The sequence below is a fragment of the Onychostoma macrolepis genome, chromosome 19 (genome assembly GCF_012432095.1).
Source record: "Onychostoma macrolepis isolate SWU-2019 chromosome 19, ASM1243209v1, whole genome shotgun sequence".
In the NCBI taxonomy this organism is placed as follows: domain Eukaryota; kingdom Metazoa; phylum Chordata; class Actinopteri; order Cypriniformes; family Cyprinidae; genus Onychostoma; species Onychostoma macrolepis.
The window spans coordinates 12,748,172-12,765,350 of record NC_081173.1 but is presented as its reverse complement, the minus strand read 5'-3'; the positions used below and the strand labels follow the sequence as shown (position 1 = coordinate 12,765,350).

Here is a 17,179-nt window from a genome sequence, read left to right as displayed (position 1 = left end):
TCGGGTTTTGAATATCTGTGCTATTAAAATGATTTATATAATTCATGTCAACTGGTCATTATTATTTACCAGCATGGACAACAGCTGTCTTGGATGTTTTGCAGCACAAAATCTGACTGAACGGATAAAGATTGTTATTTTATCTACAGCTTGTTAGAGGTTGAATTCTTTATTGAAATAAAGTAGAGTCATGGTGATTATTTATGTAAAGGGGTGGTTTATTGCAATTTCACTTTAGTTAGTGTGTAATGTTGCTGTTTGAGCATAAACAACATCTGCAAAGTTGCAGCGCTGAAAGTTCAATGCAAACAGAGATATCGTCTTTTAAAATTCTGGAAGTTTAATGCCTACAAAAACGACTTGTAAGGAACTACAATATACAATATATGAATCGCGATTCTGTCTTCTAACGATTCTAATGGATTCACAAGTTTCAAAATCAATGTTCTAAAACAGCCGTTCTTAATACTGTTCCTCGCGTCGCTCTGCATCTCTCGCTCTCTCTCTCTCTCTCTCTCATTCAGATCGTCAGATCAGCTCCAATAAACTGTTCCAATTATACATTTTCATATAGCAATGAGAAGCGTTATACATGGACACGTGTGCGGTTGCAGTACTGTATTAAAGTTTTAATCAGAATAAAACCGTATATTAAAAGCTAACATAAGCAGTAGGATATTAACAGCATATCTAAACGTATGAGACAACAAACAAACATACCATTAAGAGCCGTGCTTGCACAGGTTCTGCGCGATCCTCTTCACTAATATCCTCTGCGTCTCAATCGGGCTCAAATTGATAAGGAATATAGACGTTTCTATATTGTTATAAATCATTGTTTACAATACAACCGGAGCACATGCCTCTGAGCTGAGGGGCGGGACATTTAGACGCACGCTCGGCGGTTTAGTGAATCACAACACACTGAGCCAGCTAACCAATCAGAGCCCATCACGTATTTCTGAGGGAGAGGCTTCATAAAAACAGGAAGTAATCGAGGTGTTTGTCAGAGAAGGGACAGAGCGGTGTGGAATAAAGGTAAATTATATGAAAAATAATGCGTTTGAAAATGAAGCATGAACACATGTTAGACTGCACCCCATAAACACAATCAAGCCTAGAAAAAAACCAGTAAACCACCCCTTTAAATGAATTCCAATGAATTAACAAGAGAAAGAGAAGATATTGGATATGTATCCAATTAAAATCCACATTCGTAAATGGCCCAGCTCAAATGCAAAAAAAATCATATTTTTTGTGGATTTGTGTGTTAGCGTGTGCAACAAATTCCGATCTGTGTCAGGTGTGGGCAAAAAATCAGAAATTTTTGTGCCAGTGTAAAAACAGCCATAGTTTGATATCAGATTTGGAACTCAGTCGTGACCTGTTGACCCTCTGATCACAGGCCTACAGTGCTGCCCTGCAGACACAGTGGCAGTGGATCAAAGAGCTCTGCATATGTGTGGAGCAGCATCTCAAGGACAACACTGCCTACTTCCAGGTACTGAGGCAAGCTTTTCAATTGAATAGCATTCAAAATGACATTTTTAACATGGGGTTTTAATGACATGTTTTTTGTTTTATAGTTTGCGAGTGATGCACGGGACTGTGAAAGCTATCTACGTCAACTACAAGACACCATTAAGAGACAATACACCTGTGATAAAAACAGTAGACTCGGTAGACTGGAAGACCTGCTGCAGGACTCCATGGTGGGTCTTTCTTCTTATTTAAAAAACAAGCTTTAAACATATTTTGTTTTTATTAATTTAATAACATTTCTGATTATGCTGAAATAGCGCTGGTTGTAGGAGATTTTATGCTTTATATGTAGTTGAGGAATGTGAATATTTGAACACAGTGAGTGCACAGGTGGTGGTGAGTGTCCTCAAATGTGACAGATGGCACTATGAGAGAGGAGTTGCACGAGTGCAGGCAGAGCAATGGGCATATCCTTTCTGGCCATACGGAAGAGAGACCCAGTCTGGCACAAGTGCATTGGAGTTCAACAAGAAAATGAATGCAGTTAAAAATTAGATCGAAGCTGAGATGGATTATCATCTTAATTTTTTTTTTTTTTTTTTTTTTTTTAAGTAAACTCATTAGTAAAAATAACACTAATTCCTAGTGATCCACCAGCACTGACTATTATTCACACAGCTGAATTTTAAATTTAAAAAATGTACTGTACTTAATACTATTATTACTATTTTTTCCAATTAAAATTTGACTAATCGATTGCTTTGTTTTTTTTTTCTTTAAAAACAAAAAAGCTCATAATTAAACAAGCATCATCAAAAGTCATTTATTTGAGTTTGATTAGAATTAGGCATACTTTTATTTATTTAAAATATTTATGTTAGACATCAACTTAAACCAATTTTTCTTGCTCTCCCTGGGAATGATTTTAATTAAGCATTTGATGTCTCAAAAAGATGTTGATAAGCCATGTAACAATTGATAGTCCTCAAATTTATTTTTCATGTTTGCCATAATTTCACCCTCTTTGTAGCTCTGAAAATCCTCTGTGGTTTTGATGAATTCTAACCTTTTTCATGCAAGTGTCAGACCACATACTCATTAATTTTAGCACAATGAAAGCTAAGCAAATAATAACCCAGGAAAGAATATCAATGATGGCTTTTAATTTTCTTAAAGCTATTTCAAAAGTCATTAATCTATTATAGTGAGAGAAAACAAATTATTTCTCATCATGAAAGCATATTTATCATCATGAAAGCACATTTACGTTGAGTTTGTTTGCCACATGGCAAGGAAAAACAAGAAAATTCTATTATGAAGACTATTCAGAGGCTGAATTAAAACAAATTATTTGAAATATTCTGATTAGTGCATTTAACTTTTTATTGAATTAAGAGTTCATTGAACAATATTTGTTCTGACTCTTTTGCTCACAGAAAAAAATTAATTATGGCCACTAATAGTGCAACATCAAGTTACTCTTCATATTTTACTGCTGTAATCTGTTTGGCTGCTTGACTGTTTTATTTTTCAGGAGGAGAAAGAACAATTGATTGAATACCGCAGCACAGTGGCCAGCCTTGTAGGCCGAGCCAAGTCTGTAGTCCAGCTCCGTCCACGCAGTGCAGATAGTAACCTGGGCACCACCACGCCAATTCGTGCCATCTGTGACTACCGACAAATAGAGGTATAACATGCTCCAGATATCTCACCATCACAATTTGCTTTGCCTTAATTTACCACATCTCAATCCTGCATTGATCTTTATGCTCTTAAGAACTGAGCTAAGATCACAATTGGGAAATTAAAGTGATCCTAATTCAGTTTTTCTGAGTTTTACGTTTGTAGCCCACTCCTACCCCACCTGAACAAAAAGTCTTTTAGCTTTTATATCACTAGCCAGAGTCTATCCACACATATTTAGTCATAAACCGCACAGGAGCTGTGAAGCCAAGTATAATGGGAAAAGGTACCATTGACCAAAATATATCCAGAAGATCTGTCCTATGTTTGCCCATTTAGCTGTTAGCAAAGAATTCTGGGAAAGTGGAGATGTGGCATATCATGAGTAATGAACAGACATGCTATAGCATATCTAATCTGCCAATTTGAATATATGACGCTGTTTAAATAATCTGTTTAAATGATGAAATGAGATGCTATCACTTATTGAATATTCATTTGAATGCAGAATACTCATAAACGCTCATTCACTCTCCCAGCTGTGGCCCTGTTTCTTTTCTTGATCATATTATCTCAGTCAGGCGAGGTCTGCAAAATTCCCAAAAGTAATCTTTTTCTCCCTCCCTATCCCCGTCCCATCCCCCTTTTCTCTGCCCTCCCCCAATTTTCCTCCTTTTCCTTTTTCCCTCCATTTACCCCCGTCTTTCTCTCTCTGTTCCCCTCCTTCTCCCTTCCTCTTTATGTGTGTCTGCGGGGCTGGGCAAGGCCAACTCTCAGGTACTATTGCCGACCGTTCTCCTCCTCTGACCTTTGCTCTCTGGCCTGGCCCTGCACACAAGGGACCCCTGCTTTACCTCAGGCATCCTGTACATTGTTAATGTGAAATAGCGCATATACAGTATCTTGAATTCGGTGTTTTTCTTCCAGCCCAATAAATCATCTATTTTCCATGGTGGGAGCATGATGCATGTTGACTTGCGATGTCATTTTAATTATATTGTATTTATCAGTCACAAGCAGGTGGTAACCCTCTGTTAGTTTTAATTTCTTACCAATATGTGATATATTGCGAGGCATAATGTTCTCTGTGTGCAAGGGATAGGGTGAGAGTTGAGGTGGGACACTAGAAAGTGCTCTCACATTTTTTGAATTTGATTTTTAATATGCGTAAATCAATTGCTTTTCATTTTATGTTGCCCTGAGGGTTATTGGTGGCCTTTTAGCTTTCATGTTAGCCTGGGCAAAATTAGGCTAAAAAAGTAACTGCAATTTGACATCAAAATTAAGAAGTGTTTTGCCAGGTCAGTTGTAAAGATATGTTAGTGCAGTAAGGCATTATTCCATGGAATTCATATTTCATGTATTTCAGCTCATATGAAGGCCATTAGCATTAACATTTTATTCCTCATCCTTTGGTTAATATTTTTAATCCCTTTACTTTTTAATAAACATTGACCATCAGTTCTGCTTTTTTTGCTCAGTTTTTCAAATCCTCTCTTCCTTACCTGTTATGTTTTTTCCATCCCTTTTTCTGTCTCTCCATCTTTCTCTCTTTCTCAGATCACGATCAGCAAAGGAGAGGAGTGTGTACTGGAGGATAACTCTCAGAGGACTAAGTGGAAGGTCATCAGTCCTACAGGAAATGAGGCCATGGTGCCATCTGTGTGTTTCACCATTCCTCCCCCTAATCAGGAGGCCATCGACACTGCCAGCAGGTACAGCACACAGATCCTCACAGGTTCCTTACAAACATGTTAATTAGGATCTCATACACAAGCAGGAATATGTCTTCTGTATTGTGATTTGTTTTCAAGTGAAACATTGTATTACATAGAAATACTACGTTCATGCTATGGGCATGAATTACACACACACACAAAATTACTCAAAATAAAGCTAAATAGAAATATTAAAAAAATGAAACGACAAAAGCGCATAACAAAACTGAGAATAAAAAAATATAACTGAGAATATAAAAATAAAAGCTAATTAAAAATATTAATACATAAAATTAATCACATCCAAAACAAAAGTTTTTGTTTACATAATATATGAGTGTGTACTATGTATATTTATTATGTATATATAAATACAAACACATTCATGTATATATGTAAGAAAAATATGCTATGTTTATATATTAAATATATTTATACGTAATATTAAATATAAATATATAAATGTAAATATTTTCAAAATATATACTGTATGTGTGTGTATTTATTTATATATATATATATATATATATATATATATATATATATATATATATATATATATATATATATATATATATATATATATATATACATACACATAATAAATAAACACAGTACATACAGTCATGGCCAAAAATATCGTAAATATGATCAAAGAAGGCTGTGAAAATTAATCTGCATTGTTAATCCTTTTGATCTTTTATTTACAAAATTCACAAAAATCTAACCTTTCATTGGATAATAACAATTTAAAATGGGGGAAAATATCATTATGAAATAAATGTTTTTCTCAAATACACGTTGGCCACAATTAACGGCACCCTTTTATTTAATACTTTTTGAAACCTCCATTTGCCAGTTTAACAGCTCTAAATTTTCTCCTATAATGCCTGATGAGGTTAGAGAACACCTGACAAGAGATCAGAGACCATTCCTTCATCCAGAATCACTCCTGACCCTTTAGATTCCCAGCTCCATGTTGGTGCTTCTTCTCTTCAGTTCACTGAAGGACTGGACTGGAATGGCCAGCAAAAGCTTGGTTTTGTTCTCAGTGACCCATTTTTGTGTTGTTTTTGAGGTTTGTGTTTGGATTATTGTATGGTTGGAAGATCCAAACATGGCCCATTATAAGATTTCTAACAGAGTCAGTCACTTATTGATTTTTTTTATCTGTTGGTATTTGATAGAATCCATGATGCCATGTGTCTAAACAAGATGTCCAGGACCTCCAGCAGAAATATAGGCCCACAACATCAAAAATACAGCAGTATATTTCATTGTACACATGGGGTACTTTTTATCCCTGTGTTCACCAAACCCATCTTGAGTGTTTGCTGCTAAAAAGCTCATTTTTTGGTTTCATCTGACCATAGAAGCCAGTCCCATTTGAAGTTCCAGTCGTGTCTGATAACTGAATATGCTGGAGTTTGTTTTTGGATGAACTAGGAGAATTTTTCTTGAAACCTTCCCAAATAACACGTGGTGATGTAGGTGCTGTTTGACAATTTTTTTTTTTTTAAGGTTTTCTGACCCTGAGACTCAACTATTTTCTGCAATTCTCCAACTGTGGTCCTTGGAGAGTCTTTAGCCACTCAAACTCTCCTTCTCACCGTGCATTAGGACGATATAGACACACGTCCTCTTCCAGGCAGTTTTGTAACATTTTATGTTGATTGTAAATTCTTAATTATTGCCCTGATGGTGGAAATGGGAATTTTCACTGCTCTAGCTCTGTTCTTAAAGCCACTTCACTAATTTGTGAAGCTCAATTATCTTTTGCTGCACATGAGAAATATATTCTTTGGTTTTTCTCATTGTGATGGATGATTAAGGGAATTTGGGATTTGTTTTCCCTCCTATTTATATTTCTGTGAAACAGGAAGCCATGGCTGGATAATTTCATGTTCATAATCACTCTGGAGTGCTCAAAATTGTGAATATGAATGGGAATATACTTCAGAGATATTTTATTCTTAAGAATTTCTAGGGGTGCCAATAATTGTGTCCAACGTGTATTTGAGATTATTTCATAATGATATTTCCCACCATTTTTAAATCCTTATTATCCAATGAAAGGTTAGATTTTTGTGAATTTTTTAAATAAAAGATCAAAAGGATTATCAATGCAGATTAATTTTCACAGCCGCCTTTGATCATATTTACCAAGGGTGCCAATATTTTTTTCCATGACTGTACATACATACATACATATATTATACAAGTAGTATGTAAACACAAACTTTTATTTTGGATGCGATTATTTGCGATTAATCATTTGGCAGCACTAATTAAAATAATACTGGGGCAAATACAGCTTAATTTTTCTTGGGAAAATACGGTTTTGTTTTTGTTTTGTTTTTATTTTATTTATTTAGAATGATGAATTGTGCACTACAACACAAACACCAATTATTAAGAAAGAAAAATTGCATACATTTTTTTTATTGTATTTGTATTATATTTTATTGTCATTTTTATTGCATAATCAACTTTATAAATTATGCAAGATATTTATTTATTTTATTTTATTTTTTCTCTCTTTCCGTAGAATGGAGCAGATGTACCAGAATGTCATGTCTCTATGGCACCAGCTGCATGTTAACATGAAGAGCGTGGTCTCCTGGCACTACCTGCAAAAAGACATACGAAATATTGCCTCCTGGAGTCTGGACACAGTTAGTACCACAAAGTTTCACCAATTTTTCCATATACCCTCTTATCACAACACTTTCAGAGGTTTATCATAAACATTTGTCTGTTTCTCTAGATGCGCATACAGGCTCCAGCAGAGAGGCAGCAGGCTTTAGACAACCTTGACGCCCACTTGTCCGACTTCCTTACAGACAGTCGCGAGACCTCCCTTTTCACGCCAACTGAACGGCGTGAGCTAGAGACAGAAGCTGAGAACTGCCGTGAACATTGCCAAACACTGCTGGTCTCTTTGGAGACAGGTAAGTTGTTATTGTGTGTATTAATTACTTGCGATGCAATCATATGACATGGTGCGAAGTAAATTTTTTTTTGTGTGTGTGTGTTTTAGTGGAGAAGGACGAGTTGGCTTCTCGTGCTTACCTCTCCGAGCTGCAGAGCATCAAGTCCCATCTGGAGGATGCAGAGAGCAGACTGATACGTGGCATGCAGACTCCACACCCCAGCACAATATCAGTAGACGTCGCAGACAATGCAGTTCACATAGCAGAGCAAGAGGTGAGGAGTGATCAGCGCAACTACTCCCTCTACTGGGAAATCACCTCAATAACTGTGAATTAGTTCAAATCTGCACTACAATTTTTAGCTGATGCACATAAATAAAGCAGTCCATAGTATCTGCAATTATGGAAAATACTGTAAATTCTACAAAAATGCTTTTAAATTCAGAACACTGCAGTATGTGTTACTAACAGTGTTCAAATTGTTTATAGTTTACAAGTTTTGTGGTATTATTTATAGACTATTGTAATATGTATTAATGTATTGAATTAGATTTTATTTTTGTTTTCAATTTTCATTTTACTGTCAGAGTAGTTTTGTGCTTTTTTTTTTTTCATTTTTTATGTCTGTATAGCTGTAATTTAAAATTTAAAGTAATTTTTAGTACTTCAACTTAAATTTATTTGTTAGTTGCCTCAGTTATTTTGTTTATATTTTATTTTATTTAATCTTTATTTCAGTTGCTGTTTTTAGTTAGCAATAACAACAGTGATCTCATTCAATGATTTTACAATCACAGTTTTCTTTCAGTTGTTGAAATGTAATGATATAAATTTATAGTATACTGTTTATATTCATAAATATAATTTATTTGTATAATTTATATATATATATATATATATATATATATATATATATATATATATATATATATATATATATATATATATATTAGGGATGCTCCGATCAGGATTTTTGCGGCTAGTACCGATTTCTTGTCATGGCCGATACCAATGCCCATTCTGATGCTTCAAGCTTTATATAATAATAAATAATCACAAAAATGATTCCTTATACAGTTAACATTTTAATATTCGTGGTGTTTATGCAAAACATATGCTATATCCTCTAGTATTTTTATCTAAAGCCAAACGTGCTTTATTCAACCGTGCCCTTTCTCTCTCTCACCGGACGCGCGTCGCCGCCAAGTTTAAGAGCTGCGATGACGCGGTTATTCTAACAACAACAGAAACATGGTGAGCAGCAAAAATTATAGATTACTTTCACTACAACACAGCAGAAAACAACAATGCTGAAAATATAGTTATTTTTCTTTCTATCTATATTTATCTAACTATAACCTATGACTCAGAGTATTCAAACCAGATGTGACAAGACGTTTCTGATCATTTAGCGTTATTAATCTGTAGGCTAAGAACATTTATATATACAGGTGCTGGTCATATAATTAGAATATCATCAAAAAGTTGATTTATTTCACTAATTCCATTTCAAAAAGTGAAACTTGTATATTATATTCATTCATTACACACAGACTGATATATTTCAAATGTTTATTTCTTTTAATTTTGATGATTATAACTGACAACTAAGGAAAATCCCAAATTCAGTATCTCAGAAAATTTGAATATTGTGAAAAGGTTCAATATTGAAGACACCTGGTGCCACACTCTAATCAGCTAATTAACTCAAAACACCTGCAAAGGCCTTTAAATGGTCTCTCAGTCTAGTTCTGTAGGCTACACAATCATGGGGAAGACTGCTGACTTGACAGTTGTCCAAAAGACGACCATTGACACATTGCACAAGGAGGGCAAGACACAAAAGGTCATTGCAAAAGAGACTGGCTGTTCACAGAGCTCTGTGTCCAAGCACATTAATAGAGAGGCGAAGGGAAGAAAAATATGTGGTAGAAAAAAGTGTACAAGCAATAGGGATAACCGCACCCTGGAGAGGATTGTGAAACAAAACCCATTCAAAAATGTGGGGGAGATTCACAAAGAGTGGACTGCAGCTGGAGTCAGTGCTTCAAGAATCACTACACACAGACGTATGCAAGACATGGGTTTCAGCTGTCGCATTCCTTGTGTCAGGCCACTCTTGAACAACAGACAGCGTCAGAAGCGTCTCGCCTGGGCTAAAGACAAAAAGGACTGGACTGCTGCTGAGTGGTCCAAAGTTATGTTCTCTGATGAAAGTGAATTTTGCATTTCCTTTGGAAATCAGGGTCCCAGAGTCTGGAGGAAGAGAGGAGAGGCACACAATCCACATTGCTTGAGGTCAAGTGTAAAGTTTCCACAGTCAGTGATGGTTTGGGGTGCCATGTCATCTGCTGGTGTTGGTCCACTGTGTTTTCTGAGGTCCAAGGTCAACGCAGCCGTATACCAGGAAGTTTTAGAGCACTTAACACCTGAGCAGTGCCACAGACTGATCGACTCCATGCCACAGTTTATTGCTGTTTATTGCTTTATTGCTGCAGTAATTCAGGCAAAAGGAGCCCCAACTAAGTATTGAGTGCTGTACATGCTCATACTTTTCAGTTGGCCAAGATTTCTAAAAATCCTTTCTTTGTATTGGTCTTAAGTAATATTCTAATTTTCTGAGATACTGAATTTGGGATTTTCCTTAGTTGTCAGTTATAATCATCAAAATTAAAAGAAATAAACATTTGAAATATATCAGTCTGTGTGTAATGAATGAATATAATATACAAGTTTCACTTTTTGAATGGAATTAGTGAAATAAATCAACTTTTTGATGATATTCTAATTATATGACCAGCACCTGTATATAAACTCCATGTTGGAGTTTAAATGTTTCTATTTATTTTGTCCTCTCTCTAACATGCATAACATGGATAATCAAACCGTGGAACGCGTGCAGTGATGCGCAGATCAGCTGCGTCACTGAATCTGCTGTTAAAAACTGAAATATCCATTCAGTCATAATGCAAAACATACATGACAAATAAAGAATTTTTAATTGTTTCTCAAAACATTGTCACACCGGCAATGACATGACTGCGCCGCCAAATCATTAATGTCCCCACGCATCATGTAAGTCCTCACGCATTGACGTCACCAAATTGCGATCGGTAGGTGAGATCGGCCAAATGTATGAGTACTGATCGAGTCATATCGGCCGATCGATCGGAGCATCCCTTTTATATATATATATATATATATATACGTGTATGTGTGTATATATATATTATATATACGTGTATGTATATATATATATGAAGTGTTTATTTGCAAAAACAGATAACTCTGTTTTTTGTTAATTTTCAAAAATCATGTTTTTTATTATCATGTTTTTATTGTGTTAGTTAGCTGTTTTTTTGTTATTTTTTTAACCTAGTCAAAATAACCCAACTGCAGTTTGATTGAGATTAATTGGAATGCACAATGAAAAGATATGATTTCTGAGAATTGTTAAAAACGGAGTTATCTATGTTTGCAAATGAACTCTTCATATATATTAGTGCTGTCAAACGATTAATCGCATACTAAATAAGTTTTTGTTACATAATATATGTGTGTATACTGTGTATATTTATTACATATATATAAATACAAACACATGCATGTGTATATATTTCAGAAAAATGTTATTTTATATATTAAATATATTTATAATATAAATTACATGAATATAAATATGGACATGTAAATATTTTCTAAATATATACTCTATGCATGTGTATTTATATATACATAATAAATATACACAGAACACACACATTTTTCAAACAAAAACTTATTTTGGATGCGATTTAATCGTTTGACTATATCATGTTGATATATCATGACTAGTAGGCTGTTTATGAATGTGCCTCTTATTGCAAGTTGTCGTCAATATTTTTAAATTTTCTCCTAGAAGAGAAAGACTGTAGCTTAAATGTACATATTTGTTTAATTTTCAGTATTTATTTAATTTCAACTTTTTTTTAATTTCATTTAATTTAGCAGTTCATTTTGTCAACTTTTAGGACTAGCTAGATTACTATATGGATTACCTCAAATTTAACAGACATGGACTAAAATCTGCAAATCTCATTTAAATTTCATGCAGTTTTAAAAAAATAAATGTAATCTGAAGAATCTTTTAATGGTTTTCCAGAAGCTGCAGCATGATCTGAAAGGTATTCAGTCAGATTTGGGTGAGGTGTCTCGTCGCTGCGTGAGCTTCTTTGAGGAGAAACCTACCTCTTCCAGTGTGCCTGTCCTACGCTCTGAGCTTAACCTGGCCGTGGAGCACATAGAGAAACTCAACTCCCTCTCCTCTGTTTATCTGCAAAAGTTAGTACACAAAGTCATTTCAATTCATGTACTCTAATTAGTCATCAGGCCTTGTTTAGCCTTAGGAACAACCATAATTTGAGTGTCTGTTTCTCTGCATCTGCCAGATTGAAGACGGTTGATGTGTTGATGAGAAGCCTGCAGGCTGCAGAAAGTCAAGTGAAAAAGTATGAGAGTCGACTAAGTGAAGAGGATATTGTCCCCGCTGATACTGCTGCAATCCAGGCCTTGGGAGAGCAGTTAAAGGTGAGACGTGCAGACACTTCACACATTCATAGCTAGCAGTTGACTAATATCTCAACCAAACCAGCTAATCGCCAATGTAATATTGTTAATTTGATATTATCCTTAAGACAATATTTGTTTTATTCAAAAACATTTTTATTAGGTGAAGATTGTGCTACCTTAAAAGAAATAGATGTGTGACGCAGAGTTTTTGTTAAGCTGCTCGTCCTCTACCGCTGTCATTCACTAATGGCAGTGGCACAGAACTTTCAAAATGGTTGTGCAAAAGCAATTACCTTCTGCTTATTCACGAAGCTTAAATGAGTGAATAATAAAAGTATAAACACGCAAACAAATGACTGCATATTACGTTTTCTAGGGCAAAAAGCTGTTTTGGACATGATCACATCCTCCCATTTTACATAAATAGTGTTTAATGGGGTCAGGAACTGCCTTTTTAATTATTTTGTACTGTTCTCTGAGGTCCCCTTATAATGTTATCAAGATTTTTACATAAAAAAACATCATAATTTAGAAGTAATAGGCTATTTTCTGTCCTGTTTTTAAGCCCCCTCATCAGAACACTGTTTTAATAGGCGTGGCAGATTGTAGACTCTGAAGTAAATGCCCACTGCTATGATTGGCTAACCATTGTGTATGTTTGACAGCCTACATCTTTCATAGATGGACCCTGCTGTGATTTAAGTCAAAAACGCATAAATACTATGTTTAACAGACAAAGCAATAGTGAGCACGTAATAAAAACAGTTACTGTTACATTACTGTCGGATCCAATATAGTCGGCACAGCATCGTCTTTTAGTTTCAATATTTCTGAAAATCCTGCGGTGAATTGTGCCTTGTTTGTAAACGAATCCGCAGTAAAATGAAGTGAACAGAGGACCAAGTTCTTACTGATGCGGTCTGGATCTCCATTAAATATAAAGTTCATCCACTCTTTCTGAATGTTAGGATCAGAAGAAAGGCAATGCAAAGACTGTTTTTCCTCAACTTGGCACTGCACAGTGTCTTGTTGTCTTTGGAGCTATCTTTATCGCTTGGTTTCTGCATAGACCTGCATTTCCTCTCTTGTTATTCACCTACTACATGCATGAATCGGTGGGCAGGGCTAAACAGGCAGTGATGTAGAAGCAGGCGTTGATCATCTTCTGCAGAGGCGGGGTTTAGCCACACTATTTCGTCATATAGTGGCACATTCCACAACCTGTCGTTTTGGCAGATTGGCTTCAATATAAGCTGTTTTTAGACTAATGAGAACGTTTTGAGCTCTATAAAAACTTTTTATAGTACAATAACCTCTTATGTCAAAAGATCAAGGAAATTTAGATTTCATAACTCATTTAAAGAATAACATAGTGTTTACTTCAAAATTATTGGTAATTCTAACCATGCTCATAGTTTTAATTAGAATACCTCACAACTGGTTGGTGAGTTCAGTTGCAAAAGTTCAATTTCAATATACCCAAAGCTCAAATCAGATTTGAAAACTCTGCAGATGCATATAATCGGAACTCCACATAGCTCTGAAAATGAATAACTTCCAGTCTGTTGTTTGTCAGAGACAATGGAAAGGCGACTTTACTGTTAAATTTTTTTATTGCATTTCATACTCTGTATGTCACACTGTTGCAGAAATGGCATTCAGAGCTGGAGGAGCAGGATCACATATTCAAGAGTCTGAGTTTAGAAGTCCAACAGGCTAGAGAGGTCGGAAACCAGCTCAACCAACTGCACCCTGACCGCAGCCCTGAACTGGACCGCTACCAGGAGAAAGCACAACAGCTCACAGAGAGGTGGAGCGGAGTGTGCAGGCAAATGGAGACACGGTGAGTTGTTTCGAAGTCAAACTACCAATATTTATGGTAATATTCCAGATTATAACACAAATCATGATGTCCTACAGGCAAGTGGATCTGGAGATGCTGGGTTCGGTGCTGCAGCAGTACAGAGAAGGCCACACCTCTCTCATCCGCTGGATAGAGGAGACCACTGAAAAACAGGAGAACACGCAACCCGAGCAGACGGACAGCAGAGCTTTGTCAGAGCAACTCGCACAGCAGACGGTGAGAGGCGACACTTATATTAATGAATACTTCCACGTGTTGTAAAACAGATCAGTGTTTGATTCAGTATCTGTTCTTCTGTAGGCCTTGGTGGCTGAGATAGAACAGAACCAGGTCAAACTGGATGAATGCCAGACATACTCTAAACAGTACTGCGCTGCTGTTAAGGTAACCACTCTATCAAAGTGACTGGTGTCGGCTACTGCTTACTGAAACATAAACACTTGCTACACAATATATATTTCTTCTTACCATACAATGTCTTCTATTTTATGCATTAGGATTATGAACTCCAGCTTATGACATTCAGAGCTTTTGTTGAATCAACCCAAAAGTCTCCTGTGAAAAGAAGGAGGATGCACTCTTCATCAGATGTCATCACACAGGAGGTAAATGCAGAAAAACCAGGCTCATATGACATTAATTTGATATATTTATAACATTTATATTAGTTTTCATGTTGCCTTCAACTGCTTTAATCACATTTTTATACTGTGTCTTAGTTTATGGATTTACGCACACGATACACAGCTCTGGTTACACTGACAACGCAACATGTCAAGTATATTAGTGATGCACTACGGCGACTAGAGGAGGAAGAGGTGTGTTATGCTTTTCTAAGCCTCCTACTTTACGTTTTTTTTACCTACTGTATACATGCACAAGTATTTGGATAATAAAGACAACATCAGATTTCATCATAAAATGTATGCTTAATGAAAATGTTTCCCCTTTGTGGTACAGAAAGAGGTGGAAGAGGAGAGGCAGGCACGAGTGGGCCAGGTCACAGAGCTGCTCGGTTGGGTCAAGGGCCTACAGGGGCGTGCTGGCAGATCTGCCGAACCATCACTTGCTGCACAGCAGGTAAATTTTGTGTTGTCTATTAGAATATTACCTATTTTTAAGTACTCTACAGATGGTAGTGTATCAGTCAACACTGAGTAGATCGTATGTGTTAAGTGGCTTTGAAAATACTGTATCTGTCTCACTTCTAGGCTATTAGTGAGCAGTTAGCAGCTAAAAAAGAGGAAGTTGCTGAAGCTATCAGGAGCACCCAAGTCTTCCTGATGTCAAAACAGGCCAGCAAGTGAGTTTGCACTATACGACCTTCAACAGCAGTTCTCAGACTTTTCATACCAAGTTCATACCATATCAGCATTATTTTATTGATCAAATATGATTTTTTAATAGTTTTAGTTTACAGTAACCCCAGGCCACTTGGGGTTGTTCTGTATACCATAGTTTAAGAACAACTGCACTAAATCCACATCCACCCTTAGTACCAGTAAATGTTAAATATGTATGCACTTACTCAAACACAAACACATACGTTGTTATTAATGAGGCGCATTTATCTTTAGGCTGTCTCCTGAAGAGCGCGCCCAGGTGGTCTCCCAGCTGGATGAGCTGACGGCCACCTACACTCAACTGTGTGACAGTTCTGCCGCACAGTTGCAACAACTGGAGGAGCAGCTGGCCAAAGAGGAGAAGCGCAAGGTAGAGTTAGAGGGGCAAGAGAAAGTCAACAGTGACAGCAGTGTTCAACTTTGCCAAAGCGAGCTTCAACAGCAAAAAGCTTGTCTTGAAATGCTTCTGAATTATATTGCTTTAAATAGTGGTCTTCGTTATGGTCAAGTATTGTCAGTGTGCTAGAGATATGCTACAGCAGTGTGTTTGTGTGAGCCAGAGCGAGTGAATCATTTTTGTGTGTTTTTTATGTTGCCTGTCACGTGTGGTTTAACATTCATCACCACGTTCATACATCTCACAGACATTGTCTTATTTAACAGTCATAAAAAATTAATAGCATGGTGTGAAATCTAAATCATTCCTATTTTCTACAACATGCCTGATATCATGTCACCAACATCTTCCTTATTGTCATTATTAATCGAGCACATCTGCTTAAACGCAACTCATCGGCTCATTAGAGTAGAATAGTGTGACTTTTTGGCACCAGAAACTGCTTCTTTAGCCACTTTACTGTCCATTGAAGCCACATGCACATTGTAGTTTAGCTCATTTCATTTAAATAAGGCACATATAAACATGTAAATGTAAAGGCATAATTGTCATTACATTCATATTGTTTTGTTGCCACATGCAGTCACAAACATTATGTAGAACTGTGCACCCATACATACATCAGCCATTATGCAGTGGTTACTGTGTGAAGAATGGTATGTTTGTGTTTGAATGGCTAGAAGCTAAAGATATAAACAAGCTAGATTCATAAGAAAGCAGTCGTCAAAATATTTTTCCTAGGGATTGGTATAGACTGAGCACAAAAAGCCAGCTATGCAAACCTCCACCTCACTCTTTGAGCATGATGTGTCCAGATCACAGCTATGTTTGTTTGTTTGTTTGTTTGTTTGTTTGTGTGTTTGTATGTGTGATATTGTCTGTTTTCAGTCCATGTCTTTAATACTGTAATTCTTTGTGAAATTTAATTAGCATTTTGCTTCAAAATCACTAACAGCTGCCGGGAGAAAATGTAAGACATCATCTCAGAATTGGGTGTAAGAAAAAATGTGTTAGTCGGAATGCAGGACTATCCTTAGTTGATTAGCAATAAAAAAAAACTGCATATATGCCACCCAAGATCTTCACATTCATAGGTAAGTCTAAAAACAAATATTTAGAAAAACTCAGCGTTTGAAATTCAGTAATAGAGGTATGAAAATGTAGATAGTAAGTCCCGGGCAGCATATCAGGCAGCTGGAGTGTGGCATGCA

General features: G+C 36.2%; 1 protein-coding gene across 19 annotated transcripts in view; it reads left to right on the top strand.

Moving 5' to 3' along the window:
- The window catches only part of macf1a (microtubule actin crosslinking factor 1a), a 176,072-nt gene that overhangs the window by 88,863 nt on the left and 70,030 nt on the right, over nt 1-17,179 (top strand). For all 19 annotated transcript variants that reach the window (XM_058752908.1, XM_058752913.1, XM_058752910.1 and 16 more), the window contains 17 exons: nt 1,406-1,501; nt 1,587-1,712; nt 3,017-3,169; nt 4,726-4,880; nt 7,432-7,558; nt 7,651-7,834; nt 7,924-8,090; nt 11,958-12,136; nt 12,244-12,382; nt 14,014-14,207; nt 14,285-14,444; nt 14,529-14,612; nt 14,726-14,833; nt 14,948-15,046; nt 15,189-15,308; nt 15,440-15,531; nt 15,806-15,941. In XM_058752908.1, the coding sequence (XP_058608891.1) occupies nt 1,406-1,501; nt 1,587-1,712; nt 3,017-3,169; nt 4,726-4,880; nt 7,432-7,558; nt 7,651-7,834; nt 7,924-8,090; nt 11,958-12,136; nt 12,244-12,382; nt 14,014-14,207; nt 14,285-14,444; nt 14,529-14,612; nt 14,726-14,833; nt 14,948-15,046; nt 15,189-15,308; nt 15,440-15,531; nt 15,806-15,941 (2,319 nt within the window). The remainder of the gene's footprint in view (nt 1-1,405; nt 1,502-1,586; nt 1,713-3,016; nt 3,170-4,725; nt 4,881-7,431; nt 7,559-7,650; nt 7,835-7,923; nt 8,091-11,957; nt 12,137-12,243; nt 12,383-14,013; nt 14,208-14,284; nt 14,445-14,528; nt 14,613-14,725; nt 14,834-14,947; nt 15,047-15,188; nt 15,309-15,439; nt 15,532-15,805; nt 15,942-17,179) is intronic.